General features: G+C 41.2%; 1 protein-coding gene across 22 annotated transcripts in view; it reads left to right on the forward strand.

Annotated features, from left to right (window-relative positions):
• The window catches only part of PDLIM5 (PDZ and LIM domain 5), a 183,172-nt gene that overhangs the window by 3,808 nt on the left and 159,646 nt on the right, over nt 1-19,718 (forward strand). For 20 of the 22 annotated variants that reach the window (XM_048847041.2, XM_048847038.2, XM_048847045.2 and 17 more), the window contains exon 2: nt 429-561. In XM_048847041.2, the coding sequence (XP_048702998.2) occupies nt 466-561 (96 nt within the window). In that variant the 5' untranslated portion in view covers nt 429-465. Of the gene's footprint in view, nt 1-428; nt 562-6,716; nt 6,858-13,222; nt 13,353-13,958; nt 14,056-19,718 lie in introns of those variants that run through there. The other 2 variants (XM_075127530.1, XM_048847046.2) reach the window with 2 other exon arrangements.

A 19,718-nucleotide genomic window follows, 5' to 3' on the forward strand; every position in this document is an offset into this window, starting at 1 on the left:
TTTTTAGGACCACTGTCCATTTAAATTTGGTCCACTGCTTGCATTTTGTAAAAAGCAGCTTAAATAACTTCCAAACAAAAGCCTAGAGGAAATAGTTCCATGTTTTTTTCTGAAGAAAACAATTGTTAAAAAATTATTGCATGCAGTGTGTGAAAACGAAATATTGCAGTGCTAAGAATCAGAAAGTAAAACTAAATTATTTTTTTTTCTTAGCTGACAGGCCAAAAAGCACAAATGGTGGCAAACTAGACTTTTTCAAGTCCATTCACTTTTACTCATATAAGGTGTTACAGAACAGAAAAACATTGTTTGTAACATATATTTAAATGGACAGGGCCCCTTTAAAAAGTTAACGGTGTGCATTTCCATTTCACTGAGTATATATCCTGTTAAGATTTACATTAAAAATTTAATCCTCTCTTCCACAGACACTTACCTGGAATTAGACCTTCAGCATCCAACACCATGAGCAACTACAGTGTGTCTTTGGTCGGCCCTGCTCCTTGGGGTTTTAGGCTTCAAGGTGGAAAAGACTTCAACATGCCTTTGACCATCTCTAGGGTGAGCCATATTTGCCTTTATAGACTTTACAAAAATGTCTGCTCCGTCATGTGGTACCTGAAACCTGCAAAGATGCGTATTTCTGCAATATGATCATCTTGCTGAATGTGAGGGCCGCTCACTTGTACAGCTGGTGTCACCTTGTCCCTTAGGATGATGGAACGACTATTTTCTTTTAAACCTGTTGGGAAAATTAATTTTCTTGAACGTTTGAGGCCTGCCACCGTGTTTCCTTGGGGAGAACAAATGTTTGTAACAGTGTTTTGCTTTTTTTTTATAAGCATCAGGTAGAAGTATTTCCTTTCATCCTTGCTTCCGTAGATGTGTGTGTAAGAAGCCGAGGTGGAAAGTTGCTGACATAAGTTCGATTGTGTCTTGCGCTAAAGTTAGCTTTTGAGCAGCAGGATGCTTAACCCTCCCCCCCTGGTGATGGAGGGCAGAAGTGGACACATCTCTCTCAAGCGGGAGGGGGCATGGATCTTTAATGAGAAAATAGCTCATGTTGCCTCTGTGTATCCACCATATATTAACTGAGTTTATGGTCTTTAAGTATCTATTCTTGCAAAATCCTCCTATTTACAATTAAAAAAAAAAAGGTAGTTAAACTATGTGCAGTACAATATTCCCTCTAACTTTTTACATCCATGTGCAGAATGAATTTTGTTATGTGCACCAATATGGAGGTGATGTTTGGTGGGGGTGGGGCCGAAGGGTTCAGAGTGTGGGAAGGGGCTCAGGGCTGGGGCAGAAGGATAGGGTGCAGGGGTGGTGGTGCGAGCTGGGGGTGCAGGCTCTGGGGTGGGGCCAGTGATGAGGGGCTTGTGGTGCAGGAGGGGGCTCCGGGATGGGACAGAGGAATCGGGTGTAGGGGAGATGAGGGGTTTGTGGTGCAGGCTGCCCTGGGGGTGGGACTGGGGCCAGGGAGAGAGGACACCCTCCAGCCCTCTCTCGCTGCAGCGGCCTGGGGGAGAGGCACCTCACCAGAGCAACTCTGGGGCTGGGGGAGAGGCGCCTCTCCCTACCTTGGTAGCCTTCTGAGTGACCGCGCAGCTTAGAGGGAACTTGGGTGCCTTAGTTGTGAATGGTGTTTCATTAAAATGTGCCTGAATGAACATGCCAGTTTCTCATGGGTCTTGTATAGTGTATTGATCTTAACTGCTATTATTCAAAGGATTTGAAGAGCTCAGTCAAAAGAGAGAAAATCTTTGTACAAATAGCAATGTAGTGTCTAGCTAGAGTTCACGACCCTCAAATAGTGTTTAATGGATATTTTTCTTTGGATCTAGGCTGAGTTTCAAAACCTTCCTCAAATGTCTGAAACTGTTCTATTTGGCGTGTATGACATATTTATACCAACTTTGCAATATTGAGGCTTTCAGAATATTAGGAATCCTAGTTAGAGAAGAGTTCATTTTACTTCTCTAATATGTGTTTCCTCCGTGTCAGCCATTTTTTTTGAAGGGCAATTCTACTATAAAAGTATTTATGTAAAAATGGGATCTTATTTAACAGATTCTCTCACCCTCACTCCCCCAACACTTTCCCTACACCACCCTATTTACTTCAGTGACACAGATAAGTTACTTTTTACACCTGTTGAGTGCAGTGTCTGTACGCCCTGTGAGAGGGATTTGGTTTCTGTTGCATCATCAAACTTCGCTTTTTCAATTGCAGGTCCAAATACTGCTGGTTCATTTAGACTTAGGTAACCTTATTCAGCTGTGGGTTACACTGTTGAGATAAAGGTGACATTTTGGTCCTGTGGCCTATTTTATTTAAATAATACCGAATGGAGTGCTAGAGAAATGACCTCAAATAAATAACAAACTTACGACAGTTGATGCCTGAACCAGAGTGTGTACTGCATACTTTTTTAAACCTAGGCAGAGGTTTGCATGACTGACAGGAGAATCTCAATAAATGATTTTGAGTTACTGATACAGAATAAACATGGAATCTCGGAAGGTTGTTTTTACAGTCACTTTTCAAAGAACCACCACATTTCTTAAAGTCTGGGTTATATTCATGTGCCCCAAGATCCTTCAGCATGGTTGGCTTGCTTTTGAATGGATCAAACTTGTTGTCACTTGAGGCTTTGGATTTTTTCAAACTAGGTCTCAGTTGGGCTTCTAATTTGATGGCTATCAGTTTACGTGGGCAAGAACTATGCTTGTGATTAAACCAGGGGTGCAGCTGGTTGCACCTAGAGATTTAACCTTTTGAGTTGCAGATATGAACTGCTCACGTGGAGAGGAATGATTGTAAAGCTGTTGAAACATAGGTGCTAGACATTTTTCAGTCAGGACCTCTTATTTGGTACACATCCCAAAACCTATCAAACCATGGTAAATGATAGAAAATACTACTTCTGTTCCTGGTGTGTTTGAGAACCAGAGTGCAGCTCTAGCATGAGTGGGTGGGTTTAAACCAGGCGCTTTGCAGAGAGAGGGAACGATATTTTAAGATTATGTACTACACTTATCCTTGACTAGCGTTGCTTAATCCATGTGGTACATACATACACGTGCTGTTGTACTGGGATGAGCTAAAGAAATACGCAAATTGGTCTAAACAATTGAATCTGAAATCCCCAGTCTTCTGATCCCGTGCCAGCTGGCCTAAGACTCCATCTGAGTAGCTCATGTTACAGGATTGGGGCCATAATAATCTCTCTGAGCCAAAATTAAAAAAAATAAGTAAAATCTGGCACTTCTACCTGAGCTCCGCCCCTTCTGGGTTTTTTCTTTTCACTGTAAGTGGGACTGTGTGTGTGTGTTTGGTCTGGAATTAAAATGTACTGAGGAGGATGATTTGCATACCAAAACTATCTGATGATTTGAAGAGTTCTGTCGTGTGTCCCTTATACACTAGCACAGCATGTACAACACGCCATCCTTCTCTTCCTAGTGAAGCATAAATGCCTTTCCTCTGTAGTTAGCCTGCTAATTAAAGAGTTTTGAACATACTGATTTAATAAAAAAGGTAACCAAGCAGCAGAGTTATTTTTGTTCCCTTACAAAGGTCCTGCTGTCTCTCATGACCTTCTTGGGTTTTGTGCAGTCATGCCTGGAATTCATTCTGGGCTGTGATGGTGAATCTTGGTGATTGTGTTGACAACTAATCTCTTGCTGTAGCTTTGTTTTAACTCCTTGCATTAAGTTTAAACAATACTTAACACAACAATATTCTCTGTAGTTGACAAATAGTAAGTTGGTCTCCTGACAGTATTGAAATAACCTGTCAAATTCTTAAGTAAAAGGCTTTAATTTAACAAACTTGCATCTCCCATGACTGTCTCAAGAAAGTTTTTCTTAAAGTTCATTCATATTGCTATTTTAATGGAATTAATCAGTGGTGCTATTACTAGAAAAATAATAGTAGACTGAGTTCTTCCATTGAAATTTTTGCAGTGGCAAGTGTGAATTTAGGGTTTTTTTAGTTTGAGTGCAAATGTTTGAGACCTATTTGACATGATACACTTGTACACTGTGTATTGAAATTCGAATCCCATAAAGCATTTGTAGTGCTTGCCATGACTGAGTGACATTGTTAAAGTAATACCGAAATGTTACTATTCAAAAAAGAGTTTATATATACAATGTTAATCAAGAGTCTGCTCTGAATCTAAAGGGTGACACACAACCACGCAAAAATACAGGGATGGGTGGAAAAGATCCAGGGAGTAGTTGGCAGAGAAATTTGGGTGGAGTATAGGAAGTTTTGAGGGTTTTGGGAGGAGACACACGTTTGCAGGATGTGAGCTTTGGGATACTTTCAAAGTGAGAAGGTTGAACTACGGCTTTGATGCTTCAAGATGTTGCACACTCTGGCTCCCATCCAGCAATGCACTTAAGCACGTGTTTAACTTTAATCTGATGGGGCTGCTCCAAATACTGAAGTTAAGGATCAAACCTGGTATGCGGAAGAAGAAAAGTACAGGTGCTCTGATTTGTTGTTCTGTGTTGTGGCTGCAACCCCTAATAAAGACTGATATATGGGCTTGATCCCGCTTCTTGTGGGCCTCATTGGCAGCAGGAGACTGGGCTGATAGATAAAAAAGAGAGTTTAACAGTGAGTCACACAAATGATATGGCAGTACTTTCATATGGAGAGAATGCAAAAACTATTTGGCTTGAAATAAATGAAAATGGAGATTACTTGATTGGGGATCTTCAAAGATTGGACACATCTCAGTATAACCTAACTAGTTCCATTTGGCAAAATAAACAAACAGATCAAAATAAAGTAAACAAAACTGAGAAGATTAGGAGAATGTAAATTGCCTTTTACCTTGTTGTATAATCCAAAAACAAGACACATGTTACAACTTAAGAGCAGTAAAGTTAGAGCAAATAAAAGCAAATAACATTAGATGCAAGGTATCTGGAAGCTACTGCCATAGGAAACAAAGACTCCTACTTTTGCTGTATTTAAAATAAAAAAGAGTACCTGACTTCATGTTCATCAACAACGTTGGTAGTTAGGCAGACTGACTATATAGCCATAATGAAATCTGTTTCAAGCTTATAAACTGTTTTGTCTCTGAATCAATATACAGCGGTGTACATGTTAGTGTGTACTATTTTCTGAAACGTAAAGAACTGGCTGCTGCCAGATTCAGGATACTGGATGATATGGCCCAGTGCTTTGGCTGTGTTTATGCTTGATAACATCAAAATCTACAATGCTACTTTTGCAGTCATACTTACTGTCTCAATTATTTTTATATAAAATTTCCTCTACTTAAGAAAAATATCTTTTTATAAGTACCAGCCTAGCAAACTCCTCTTGGACTATGACGATCAAGCTGGTTATTTTTAATTTATTTTACTAATCACCAGTAGTAAAGTATCTGCAGGACAAATTAGCCATCACTGATGCGTAGTTAAGGCCATGCTCTCAGGCAGTCTGGTTGACTGACTGAGTGGACAGCTTGGGAATGACATTGATAGATACCATTTAGCCTTTGCCAGCTGGATCATTCCTTTTGGTTGTGGACTTAAGGACAGGTTTCTCTCACCACCACCTGCATTCAGAATTTAAAAGAAAAATAAGAAATTGATGCAATTTTAAGGATGTACAGTTGAATCTAAAGAGGTTAGGTAAGGTTTCTACAGTAGCACTAACTCAAACATCGTCCACATCATGCATAACATGCTTAACAAGGTAAACGTGTATAAGCAATATTTATAACAAAGAAAACACAATATGCTGCATTTGTGCAATGTGGTTAATATTAATATTCATTAATTAATATTGCTGTAGAAATGGCAACTCTTCTATATTCTGACTTCTTTAGATGTTGCATTAATTTATTTGCGTGAAACTTCTGATCGTTCGTTAGAGCTCTATACTTGACTAACAAAACCAGGATAAAACTCAGTAAATACAACTGTAACGTCAGAGTTGTCAAAATTGCTGTCCCCTGCAGGATGTAATGAACAGCAGTGTTTGGTGTCAATGTTGCATTCATTGTGTTATGGTAACCTGAGAGAGCTTCAACCATCTACGCTAAATGTAAGCGTGATATGTTTGTAATGTGCCAAAATAGGGACTGTAAGCTTTCGAAGGTGACAGGATTTTTCAGGCTTTTCTTGTTTAGTGTTGCTATAGAACAACATTAAGCAAAGTTAGAAAAGGATTTTATAGCTTTTTAATATTTAAGCCAATTTTAAAGTTACTTGATAAAGCAGCCCCTTTATGGGAAAAATATAAAATTAATTGTTAGAAAATACTGGTCAAGGGGGTTCTTTCAAGAGAAATGTTTCTGTCTGGCTTGATTCTCCTCAGCTTGTAGGTAACACTGTTTTTGAAGAACAATCTTCTTTATACTTTTTACTTACACTGATAGGTTCTGTGTAAATCTTCCGGCTGGCAGATTCCCAGCTTCTCGCAGTGCCTGAATTGCCTGATTCTGGCAAAGTGTATGAAAGAAGTCAGTGTCTCTCTCTCTCTTCCCCACCCCCTTGCTCCCCCCCACTGTTCCTCCCCCATCCTGCCCATTCAAAAAAAACAAAAACACCCATCCCTACTTATGACACAATGTTCGTGATGTTGCTAAATCAGAATAAAGATACCAAAGAGATGATCAGCACAGTATATACCTAGATAGCATATGATGATATTAACATGGGCTCTAAAGATGTACCCAAGAACACTGGTTTTTCATGGTGCTGCGGTTAACGAGAGTCTTGGGAGGTTTGGGTTCAATTCCCAGCCGTGCCTTCAACTTCCTGTGAGAGGCTGGGAGAACTGAGAGACTGAGAATAATCGAGTCATCCATCTGTAAAATGATGGTAATAATACTTCCCTCTGTCTGTTGTGCATATTTACGTTGTAAGATGTTCAGAGTAGAATCTCTGTGTTTGAGCTACATTGTGCTTGGTCCTATACAGCCTTGTTGGGGCCTGTAAGTGCTACTAGTATATAAATAATAATGCCTATATTTTATAAATGGAGCAAAGAACCCATTCCCCCATGCCTGTAGAGTCAGTGTCAGAGGGTCTTTGTTAGGAAATTCATGCCTCCCCTTTAATCTTGGGCTTTTTTTCCCTCTGTTGACATCTATAAAGACATAACCTTATCCTGTAAGCTGTATCTATGATTGGATGCCTGTAATTTTTTTTTCTGCACAAAGCTTGTGTTTCTGCAGCATCTTTGCTCTTTAAAAACAAACTCCTCTCTCCACCTTTTGTATTGTTAATGTAACTTTGACTCAGGATCTGCATAGGTTGTGCCACTTGTATTCCAAGGTGTGGCATTAGGATTTCTTGGAAGCTATCTATTTTAAAAAAAATAATGCTAACATCTGTGAAAATAATTGTAAAAGAAGGGAATGAAGCAGCAAGACACTTTAAATGTTGACTGAGCTGACGCTTGGGTCTTGGGATTGTCAGTTCCCACTGGGTTGAGTCTGTTTGATTTATTTATTTTAGGCCACATGTATTCTGTCTGGTTTAAAAACAAACAAACCATGATTGGGATGTGGGGCAATCAAAGCAAATAAAGTGGAATTTCACTCATACGAGTAAACCCTGAGAGAAACAGAAGAATAACTTTTGATTCCTCCTGGCAAATACATCAAGAGTAGTGCTGGTAACTATGTGCACTATCCTGCAAGATGTTGAGTTATGAACCTGGGACAGGGCTCTTACTGGCAGCTTCTGGCATTGGAGACCTGGGTTGATTGGCCAGTGAGTTGGGAGACACCTTACCTTCCTCCCCCGAGAACGCTATTCTGAAACACATTTCATTGTATGGTAGCTTGCATTTGAGTGTCCTACTACCACTGTGTAAAACAATGTATATAAAATATTTGGAAGCCATGTCTTTTGCTTTTATAGATGTCCTGTGAAGTCATAAGAGGCAGGGGAACAGGGCTGTTAACTTCCCTTGGAAACATGCAAAGGTAGGGGAGTAGCAGGCCAAGGGTCAGGTTGTGTCACTAGGCTCAAAATGTAGCAGAAGGGTAGACATTTACAGGGGATTAAAAAAAAATAGAAATTTCCTTGCGCAGGCCATAAAGTGGGACTTTCTTTTGAATATGAATAGGAAAGAAATTAGACTTATTTGCTTTCTCTGTATTTGAGCCTGGTGGCCTGCCAACCCCTGTGAACTTCCTGCCATTTCAAGAATCTATTTTTAGTGGAACTGCTTTTTCTCACTATTCATTCCTGATAGTTATCTTTGAGGGCATTGTGAGAAGAGACATAGCCTTCAAAGGTTTGTTTGTTTTGGTACAGAGCCAGGAGGAGATAACATTGGTCTTAGGATTTTAAGAACAAATCTCATATTATCAGGCTATCTGTTTTAAGAGAAAGTGTGACAGAAAACTGTCCCTCGTGTTTCAGGCGATGTGAGTATTGAAAGGGTGACATTACCACAATCATTAGACACAAACTGATTAATATTATAGCTTATATTTTATGTCAAAGTAAGCTACTTTTGTAGGCAAGGAAACATGCTCTCAATCAGTCTTCACCTCTGTAAGGAGATTGTACAAATTGGCTCTCTGGTTGGCAGTCTCTGAAGAGAGGTGAATGGTTGAATGGCCATGAAAACTAAAACATGTTTTGATACTGAGAAGGGATTGTGCTGACGTTGCTTATGTGAAAAGGACCTAAGTCTCCAGGGCTGTCAAACCAGAACCATTTTTATGAGCAATAAAGGTGGATGAAACATGTTCTCACACTCGCACACATCCTGCTCTGCGGCCTCCTATACTGGAGGTAAAATAGAAGTCTCTCTCCTCACGGTCCTTTATCTTGTGTGATCGAGTTTCAGCGGTGATTAGCAAAGATAGGGCAATATTGCATTCTCTGGACTGCAAGAAGCTGTACCAGTCAGTTTTTTGGGGCAAAGAAAGGACTGAGACTGAACCCCTACCAAGAAAACTTTGGACTACCATTACACAGCAGAGCGGAAAGTTAAGCAGAAAGTAACTGATGTTCAGTGGTGCAAGTATGGTGGTACAGTCCGGTATGCCATACCAATAAGATATTTATAGCTGGTATGGAGTACTGGAAAGACACAGGAGGCGCCCGCCCCCAGCCCTTCCACGCAGCTGTGTCTCCTGACTGGGGGGTCTCCTGACAGCAGCTCCACCGGCGGACAGGGCGGGCTGGCAGTAGTACAGCATCCTCGTTGGAGGAGATGCTGGTGTTGGTCTGCCCGGGGCCCCACGTTCCACTCCTTTTCCCCATTGCGGTTCCCAGGAATCGCAGAAGGAAAAGGAGCAGAATGTGCAGCGCCTCCAGTGAGGCTGCTGTACAGACCCCAGGCAGGAGGACTCGGCTGTGTGGCGGGGCCAGAGGCACATTCCGCTGCAGTTCTGGAAAGCCCTGATCTGCTGGGAACCGCAGTGGCGAAAGGATCAGAACATGGGGCCACCGGGCAGCCCAGTGCCGGCCACTCCTCCGGCACGACTGTACCTCCCCCAGCCCTTCCACACAGATGCATCTCCTGAGTCCTCCTGCCTGGGGTCTGTACAGCAGAAGTCTCCAGTGCAGCGGGAGGAGGACAAAGTTGTCCGCCACCCCACGGTAACATGGATGGATGTGGACCATGGGGAGGGGACGGGGAGAGCTCGGGGGACTCTGAGCTGGGGGCAGGGCCTGGAGGAGTCATGTGAGGAGGTCACATGCCCTCCTCCTTTGTGTCGCTCCCATGAGTGCAGCGTATGGACAAGAAATTATTTCTGCTTGCACCATTGCATGTGTCAGTCTGTCTGTAGCTGCTTAATCCAAGATGGACATTTCTTGTTTCTCATCCCTTGTGTTTTCCCACAAACTGGGGCAGTACAGGAAAGTTTCAGCAGACAAATAGACCTGTTACTTTAGTACAGGGGCGGGCAAACTTTTCAACCCCTCTGTTCTCCGCCCTGACCCCATCCACACACCTCCCCGATCCCCCCGCCCTCTATCCAGCCCCCTCGCCCCCTTACCGTGCTGCCTGGAGCACCAGTGGCTGGTGGTGGTGCTATAGCCGTGCCACCCAAAGCACCAAGACAGGCAGCCGTGCCGCCCAGAAGCCAGCCACGCCACCGCGCAGCAAGAGCCCTGCCACCCAGAGCATTGCGCCAGTGGCAACCCTGGGGGAATTTTAGATTTTAGGGGTAACAGTAGTGGAGGGGCCGAGGGCTAGCCTCCTGGGCCAGGAGCTCAGGGGCTGGGCAGGAGGGTCCTGTGGGCCGTAGTTTGCCCACCTCTTCTTTAGTAAATGATAGCTAAAATAGTGATGTGTTTTGTTTTTGTTGTTTGTTTTTTTTTAAACATACGTTGGCTTAATTTAGGTGAGCTCAAATGCATCATCAGGTTTTCAGTGAGCGTTCAGCTCTACATATTTGTGTAGCAAAAATAGTAGGTAGGCGTGGTGTGTTCATTGCACCTCTGAATAGATTTGGGGTTTAACTGCACTTGTTTGGATGATCCTATTTAGCCGCTGCTGGATTAGTAAATGAAGAAAATGGTGCTGGTGGCCACCAGTGAAAAATTTGGTTTGAGTGACTTGTATCTGCCACAGACTTCCTGTGTGATCTTAAGCAAGGATAGAATCCAATTCTCCAAAACTGTATTCTCCATGAGACTCTTCATTCTTTTCCTGTAGCCCCCTGCATCATTAACTACAGAATTTGAAAGGTGTGTCGTGAATGAACCATTGGTCTTACAAACAGCCTCATTGACTACACAATCCTGATTGATTCCCAGAATGCAGTCTGTCCTGTGCACTGAATGAGGCAGTGTACTTGTGGCAAAAAAAAGTATGTGGTCATGTAATTAAAGACTGTATCGTACTGTGTATTCACGAGAGGGCTGAATTAAGATTGCATGGATGGAGCATACTGTATTTGGTGTAGACAGCATAATCAGTAGAAATGGAACGTTGAGAGAATTTTATTGTCAACTCTAACAGACCTCTACTGAGCATGTGGAAACAGCAATTTTCAGAGGCTTATAACTCAGACAAATCTGGGTGGGTTTTTTCTTCTCAAGCAAAAGCTGTCCCCAAAAACGATTAGCAAAACTCTGCTCCAGCGTATGAAAGTGCTAGAGCTGCTCGGCAAAACAGTTGTCAACATTTTTCTTTTAACATTGCCCCCCCCCCATTGTGGTCTCTAAAACAGCTGAACTTCTTTTTGCTAAAACTGTCCTAAAATGTTAACTTGAGGCAGACACCCATAAAGGAAAATTTTGACCTAAACAGTGAAACGTTTAGCGAAGTTAGGAGCAATAGAAAACAGTGTCTTAGAATGGAAAGTGTTCGGCAACCCTAGCTATAGCTGTTGTTCTCAGCTTTGCCTATATTGACACACTCAGATGAATATAATCCATTATTTGAAATCCCAGTAAGCTAAAATATGAATCTTGCTTCCAAATCTCTCTCATTGCTCTGCTGAAAAGGTCAAATGACTCAACTTACTATGGAGGGAGTCTGGCTTAACCTGTTTTATATTAAGGGATATCCTAATGTGGTATCCAGTCCTGTCTCTAACTTTCATGGGTGACCATCACAATTTGATGCATTTATCCTGGAGAGAGAGTGTGTAGTTTATTTTTCATTAGTTATTTCATATTTGTTTTGATAGTTTGAAAAAAAGCTAAAATGAGATGTAATGAGTAGTAACTATTTTTTGAGTGCAAGATTGCCAGCTGAGCTAAAATATGTACACACATACTGCATTTCATGGCAAGCTGATGCCTGGGTTGGGTAAAGAGATCCCATAACCCCAAAGAAATGCAGTGAGGTTGGAAAAAATTGAATGTCTATACTCAGCAGAAGCTCCTATTGCGGAATGTGGTATGATTCATTTGGGCTTCTTTAATAATGTTTTTCAGAGCAAAGGCAGAATCTTCCAGTTATGTAACTTACTTACTTATTTTGACTTACGCACTCCTTCTTCATCCTTTGGTTTAGTGGGCACTTGAGTTACATGGTGTTCTTGTTCGGAGGCTCTTGCAGGAGAGTGGAGCTCTTTTGGTACCTCCTTGGTGAGGTAGGATAGCTTGCTAACTAAGGGTAGTTAGCACAGGTGATGATTTTTTAAAAAAAAAGTGAGGTTCTTTCTTAATCGTGTTTATATTTTGATCATTTTGTGCATATCTGCGTGTTAAAAGTGGGCCTACAACTGGGCCAATATATCTGACAAGACCCTTCCTCTCTCTTGAAGCAAGTTGGACCCTGGCAGCCTAGGCTCTGCTCTCAGCAGGTGCCCCATCTTCACTTTTGACGTGTGGGCTGAGTCACTCATTAAAAATGAAGATGTACAGAGATGGTCTTGTGTGGTTGCAGGGGAAATAAGCTTGTCACAGTGCTGGTGTGTCTAACAATTCCATGTTCCTGCTGACTGCGGACGCTGCTTCCTATCGTCGCCTATATTGTGGTACAGCTTCCATCACTGCAGGAGAGCATCTGTGCTCGACTGGCGCTGAGAGGATTCTGTCAAAATGAGGAATCTACCAGAAGGTGGTTCTGAGGTCAAGGGCATGAAGGTGGGGAAGAGCTATCTCTTTAAGATCTTTGTCCAGGATGCTTGTAGGAGATTCTCTCTCCTCCTCTCTGTCCTGGCCGTAGGGACTCCTGCCTATATGTGGTGATTGAGATAATGCTGTTTTTTTCTGTGTTGGGACATAGTTGACATTGAGAGCAGAATTCCAAGGGGAACACATGGTGTATGTGAAGATTGCATCCAAGTCTGTAGTTGGGGAATGGTGAAAATGCTGATTGCCAAGAGCTGAGGAGGCTCTGTCCAACCATAAGGCCTAGATACTTAATTTTTTAAAATCTAAGTGGAAGTGTAGATGGGGTTCAGAAAAGCTGGTAAAGTTATAACTTTCAACCTGAAATTTATTTTTCTCTCTCAGAATTTTTGTCATTTGGGAGTAGTCTAAAAAGCAAGCTTTGAAAGGCTAGTGATCTGTTTAAAGTATTCAACCACAATGAGTCTATAATTATAACATCTGACATGTTTAAAAATTTTCATATGCAATGGTTAAATTGTAGCAATTCCTTTTAGAAAATGAACTTTTTAAAAATGAGTCGCACCGTGCAATGTATTTCTGGGTCCATTTCTTCTTGAAAGTGGCAGTGTAATTATGATAAAATTACTTGACTAGACTTATTGTATTAAAACTGTAACTAAATTCTTTCTTTCTTCAGGCCTCTATCATCTGTAAGAGGATTCTTCACTCCCTTCACTGAAGGAAAAGAGGCCTTGTGGAAGAACTGGCTGACTTTTATTAGACTAATTGGGAAGTTCTAGGCTTGTAAACATTTCACCATCAACATTGTGTGTGGTAAATCATATGGTTTCCTTCTGGTTTTCTCAACTACTTAGCATATCTCAGTGTTGTGTATTCATCCCAAATAAGGATTTTTTTTTCTTACAGTGCCTGAAGGTATTTTTACTAGCATTTATTCAGGAATGAACAGATATCTACTGGCATCTCAGTCCAAATTGTAAACCGCAAGTAGTGCGTCTATCAGATGATAGTGTAATAGCACTTTAGGGTGGGTTTTTGATTTTTGATTTTTTTGGGGTCTTAAATTTTATCGGAAAAGAGTGCTGATTGGGGAACGGTAATATTTATTTGCACTCAGCCACTTAGCAAAGAAAACAGTAAACATTACACTGAGTACTTAACGGTTATCACAAGTGGCAATCTATCTGCGTTTTGGTTCTAATACAACTAGATTCTGTTGTGTAATATCTGCACTCGTGGGTGCAAGCTTTTATCATGAGCTATTTTCTTCGGTTGGATGCTTTTTGAAGGCACGAGCCAAACATGTTAATATTACAAACAAACTAAATATTTTGAACATCCAGTACTACTGGTCGGCTTATACAAACTCTCTATTCTGTCTCGGCTATAGATAACGGGATTCTCTCTCTCCCATTCTAGCTATCAGACTTCTTGGCAGCTGTTGTCAAATGTGAGGAAAAAGTCATAAGCAGTAGTAGCAGTTTGTTTTAGGCAGACTCAAGAACACGTTCGGCCCGTAAGTTAAAATATTTTGTGTGTGTGTACTAGGTGTGATTCTGCAAGTTGCTGAACACGCTGACCATCATCCTGTAAAGCACTTAAGCATATGCTTAATTTTGAGAAACAGAACACTTCTGTGTAGCTCAAAATCTTGTCTCTTTCAGCAAAGAAGTTGGTCCAATAAACAAAATATTAACTCACTCATTTTGTCTCCTCAATTTTAAGCATGAGTGTCCTCCCCCTGAGAAAAGGAGTACTTGTGGCACCTTAGAGACTAATCAATTTATTTGAGCATAAGCTTTTGTGAGCTACAGCTCACTTCATCGGATGCTTACGAAAGCATATGCTCAAATAAATTGATTAGTCTCTAAGGTGCCACAAGTACTCCTTTTCCTTTTGCGAATACAGATTAACACGGCTGCTATGCTGAAACCTCCCCCTGAGACTACTTAACATGCTTAATATTAAGCATCTCCTTAAGTGTTTCACTGCTCATCCCTTTGCAGGATCAAGTCTATATTCTTACTCATTTGGTTACTCAAGTTTGCAAGAAGAGAGTGGGTTTTTTGCAGGGGGACATGGCCCATGTTCCTAGCTGTGTTGTTTTCAACTCAACTTGGATGGCCTTTTGATTATGTACTGCGTGACCAGCTAATTCTTCTGTATCGCTGAAAATACAGTAGGGGAGAATGCAGTAAATGAAATGGTTTGGGGAGCCTTCTGGATGAGAAAAGTGGCATTCATAGAATCATAGAATATCAGGATTGGAAGGGACCTCAGGAAGTCATGTAGTCCAACCCCCTGCTCAAAGCAGGACCAATCCCCAATTTTTGGCCCAGATCCCTAAATAGCCCCCCTCAAGGATTGAACACTCAACCCTGAGTTTAGCAGGCCAATGCTCAAACCACTGAGCTATTTGTTTAAAGGAGTGTGGTAAACAGTTATTTACTTGTTTGCTTTACTCAGCTATAGTCCTGTGAACACAGTTGAAATGCTCTCATTTACCTTGGTAACTATTTTTTGTAGTATGTGCTCTCAAGTGGCAGACTGGTATCTATCAAGAAGACATTTCCTTTTTTGGTATTGTGTGAAAGTCTCTCCTATCTGGGGCTACAGACCAAATAGTTGAACCAAACAGTGATAGCTGACATTTTTGGCTAAAGCTGGCATATTTTTGAAGAGTCGTGGAATTTGCTGTTTAGAAGAGGAATCTGATGTCTGGAAGCAGAAATCACATTCAATCTCTAGAGTTAACAACAGTTTCTTTGAACTGTTGCTGAAGATCTTAAGTGCTTTTAAAATTCGTTATAGATCTGAACTTTCAAAAACCTTAAATCCCTTTTCACTAGATAATCAGAGGAGACTTTATTCTGTCTCCGGCCTGTTGAACTGTGCACCTTTTCTGGGAGTGTTCCCTTTATCAGTTGGTGTACATTTGAACTTAGAAACTGCTGATCCTTACAAATTTGAGTGTCATGAATTTGTTTTGATACGTGACTGGATGAAAACTGCTACTGTCACAGTATTAAGAGAACAGCCTTGGTCAGCTCCATAACTCTGCTGGATGGTTTGGGATTAAATAAGGGCTCATGGACATCATTGTAACGACTACAATAGTCTGCTAAAATAAAAGATTAAGGAACCATGGAGTGTAGTGACTTGTTGCTTTGACAGATTCCTCTGTTGGATGGGAACAGCGGGTGTCTTCTCCCTGCTCTTCTTGGCAGTGAGAAAGTGCCACTCTCTCACCACAGCGGTAGATGCAACAGGGCATAAGTGTACAATTTTAGAGTACTTGGCTGGTGATGTTGCCAAGTCTCAGCCCTCCACATCATCAGTGCCTATAACGTTCTTATGGGCTCGCCACTATGTAACTCTCTTGTGCAGTAATTAACTCTCTCTGCATTTTTTAAAAATGTGTTCTGTAACTTGTTCTCTGCTGAGACAGTTAGCATCTCAGTTGCATGCCTTCAGCTACCATATTATACTGAAAACTTGAATATTTACCTTTATTCCCAGCGTAACTTCTTCAGTTTAATCCCACAACCTTGCTTGTCTCTCTGACGACATCTTGGAATGCCTTGCCATCAACTCAAACCTGATGTTGTCATAACTGAACTCCTTGATCTTATCTCCACTATTCCTCCTCACCTTTTTCTGTTGCTTTTCACAAGGCCACCACCCTCTCAGTCATTCGGGCCCATTACCAGTGTTTTCTGCCATACATGTCTCAGGCATATCTAAAATCTGCTGCTGCTTCCTCTCTAATCTTTCCAAGAGCCAACCTTTACTCTTAGTCCACATTTGAAACTTTACTGCAGGCCCTTATCTTGACTTCTGCATTACCATCCTCTTAGGTTTCCTGACATTATTAGTCTGTGTTATACACATTTTAAGTAAACAATCTTGCCAGCTGTATACAGCTAGTTTCAACAGCCAAGTAAACACAACGTTACCCTCCTCCTTCCTGCTTTTGTTTGTGTATGTCTACACCGCTTTTTGGAGTGAGCTTCCCAGCTGGGGCTAGCTTGGCTCACGCTAGCACTCGAAACATAGCTGTATAGATGGCCCTTTGAAGTTGCAGTTCGGTTTGGAATCTGGGCTCTGAAGCCTAGGCTTGGGGTTGACTTCACAGCCTGAGCTGCCACTTCAGAGCACTGTTTGTCCAGTTATTTTTAGAGTGCTAGTGTGGACCTCCTAACCCCCCACATCTGTTGACCTGGGCTGGGAGGCTCACTCCACAATGCTGTGTAGACATACCCTCCTACTGTCATTGGATATTTTTTTAACTTTGGGGACAGAACCAAGCTCTTACTATGTGTTCGCTCGGTGCCTAAAACGATGGCGCCCTTCCTGACTTGAGTCTCTCGGTGCTGTTGTCATAAGTACTAATGATATTTTGGTAAATAATGGCTGCTTCACTTTTAAAAAAATATTTTACATTCTTTTATACTTAAAAGGAACTACTTAAGTATTGTTAAATGTTTGTTGTTACATTGTTACTCCCAATGCACTAAGCGAAGTGCATGTAGAAACACGATTAACCCAAAATAATAAATAACTAAATTAAAAGCCCACTTTTAGCAAGTGTGTATTTACTGCACATCTTATTCAAGCCCTTAGAATACATTTCCATTGTACTAAACAAAATTGGGGAAGAGGGGAGATTTGAAGAAAAGTTAATGGTTTTTAACTTTCAAAAGAGAAAATATTATTTTCTAAATTCTGTGGTTTTTCTTTTTAATTTCTTATCAAATTGAAGCAGCTACTTTTGAGTAGGTTGTATTTACAGTAATTGAGGTAGAGTTGCAGGAAATACTCCCATTGGCAAATGAAATGATCTTATGATAAACTTTATGTAATATGAGCATCCTATCTGGGCGAGAATGCAGAAAAACGGAAATCTTAAAATGGGGGAAAAAAACATAAACAGGCAAATACTTAATTTTGCATTTAAAGTGGTCCGTGTAATCCAGTCAAGTGAAATAAGGTTTGGATTAAACTATTCAATGTAAAATTTCAAATAGGAACTTTTTGTTCGTTTTTGTTTTTGACAAGTACAGTCCATTGCTTTCAACTTGGGGACTTGCATCTGGTCCGGCAGGGAGAAGAGGCTAGTCTGAGAGGGACACAATTTGTACTGCTTTAATTTAATTAGCCCCCTGGCTAAAAATGTCTTGCTATCAAAATGAAATCTACCAGGTGTGTTTTTGTTGTTGTTGCTAGCTCTCTTCAGAAGCCGCAATTACTCTGCCTTAGCAGAGTGGAAAGACAGGGACAGTGTACGACAGGACAGGCATAAGGGAAATTGTGAGAGCCCACTATCAAATCACGTTTTTATTAACAAAGATAATTGGCAAAAAGTTTCAGATGGCAACGAATGAAAGCTTAGAGTTATCTGCATAGCAGGTGCTGTGAGAGCGTATCTTTATAGGGCTGATTTATTAAAAGCACTTGCCACTCTAGATCAATAAACTCTTGTCCCCAAGTAGGAATCTAAGTATTCCATTCTCCTTTAGACATCCTTTTTTACTTCCTAAGTCTCTCCCTTTTCTCTTCTAGTCTTTGCAAAAGCATTGCACATATAGGACCAGATCCTCAACTGAGATAAAATCAACATAGCTCCATTGACTTAGGCTAGTGGTTCTCAACCAGTTTACCACTGTGGTCCACAGCTGTGTGCTGACTGGGCTGCAGGTTGAGAACCACTGACTATTGGGCTAGTCTACACTGGCAACGCTAAAGCGCAGAACTCTCTTCCAGCGCTCTAAAAAACCCATCTCCACGAGGGGTGTAGTTACCAGCGCTGGTGTACTGTCTACACAGGCGCTTTACAGCGCTGAAACTTGCTGCTCTCAGGAGGGTGTTTTTTTCACACCCCTAAGTGAGAAAGTTGCAGCGCTGTAAATTGCCAGTGTAGACAAGCCCTAAGATCATCTGAGGATCTGGCCTATGTTTTCATCATTAGGTGACTGTCATCCTGAAGAAACTTCAGCTCTTAGTATTTTGTGTCCTCTTTCCTTTTTTAATCCTTCTATCCCAATTATCTACCTGGTGAAACATGAAGCCCGTTGGGTTTTTTGTTTGGTTGGGAGAAGGAGGCTATAGTACTGAGAAGATGGTTTACACAGTAATCATGGGATGTTATTAAAGCTCAAGTCGACACACCTGAGCTAGCTTTAATCTAGCCTGCTCGGATGGTGAAGCCATGGCAGCATGTGTGTTCAGTGTGGATTAGTCCTGCAAGTGATTACCCCAGGTTATGGGTGGGCTCATACACCCTCTGCAGAAGCAGGCGTTCCCATGTTTTCACAGTTCTGGGACCTGCCTATCTTGAGAAAAGCGAGCTCAGGTATGTCTACTTGAGCTGCAGTGACATCCTGTGATAGCAGTATAGACATAACCCGAGTGTTGCATTTCTTGCAAACAGACCAAAAATTCTGCATTGGGAAACTAATTGTTGGTCTACATATGGGAACTTAACCTTGTTGCCTCGATTTTTTTTATGCTGATTCAAAACATCAATTGACAAAACTAGGATTTCAGGCTTTCTCGTATGCATACTTCTGTTCTGAGTGAAATTTTGTGGCTTGTGTTATGCAGGAGGTCAGTTTAGATGAGCCTAATGATCCCTTCTGCCTTTAAAATCTGTTAAGACAGTTTGACAGGCATTCTTTTTATGATGTTGTGTTGCATTTGTTCTCTAACACTTAGCAAACAGAGGTAACCTACAGACTCTGGCAAGATCTCAGCAACACTTCAAAGCTCACTTTGTAAAACCATTCCGGTTTTTTGCTTGGGCATAGATTTATTTCATTCTTGGTTCAATAGAAAATTTAACTTTTTTGAATTTCATTCACCCTTTATGAAAAGATACTATTCTGCCAAAGTATAGATATGTTGCCTTTTCCGGAAGGTAAGATCTTCTGTGGCAATCTGTGCTTTTAAAAAAAAACAACCTCTTAGATAGTGTTAATTGAGTTGGAAGTAAAAATCTCAAAGTTACCAGTTGAGCATGTCAGTTCCCAGTCCACTCAGTTTGTCAGTTTTGGAAGGGGGATTGGAACTTTGTTTAATAGGTTTGATCTAAGCAAGATTAAAAATATATGCTGGGTCCAGTCAAGAGGCTGCATTGAAGAGCTGAGTTCATTTTACAGGCTAGCTGACTCTTGGAATGTG

This window comes from Caretta caretta, chromosome 4, assembly GCF_965140235.1.
Source record: "Caretta caretta isolate rCarCar2 chromosome 4, rCarCar1.hap1, whole genome shotgun sequence".
Lineage (NCBI taxonomy): Eukaryota > Metazoa > Chordata > Testudines > Cheloniidae > Caretta > Caretta caretta.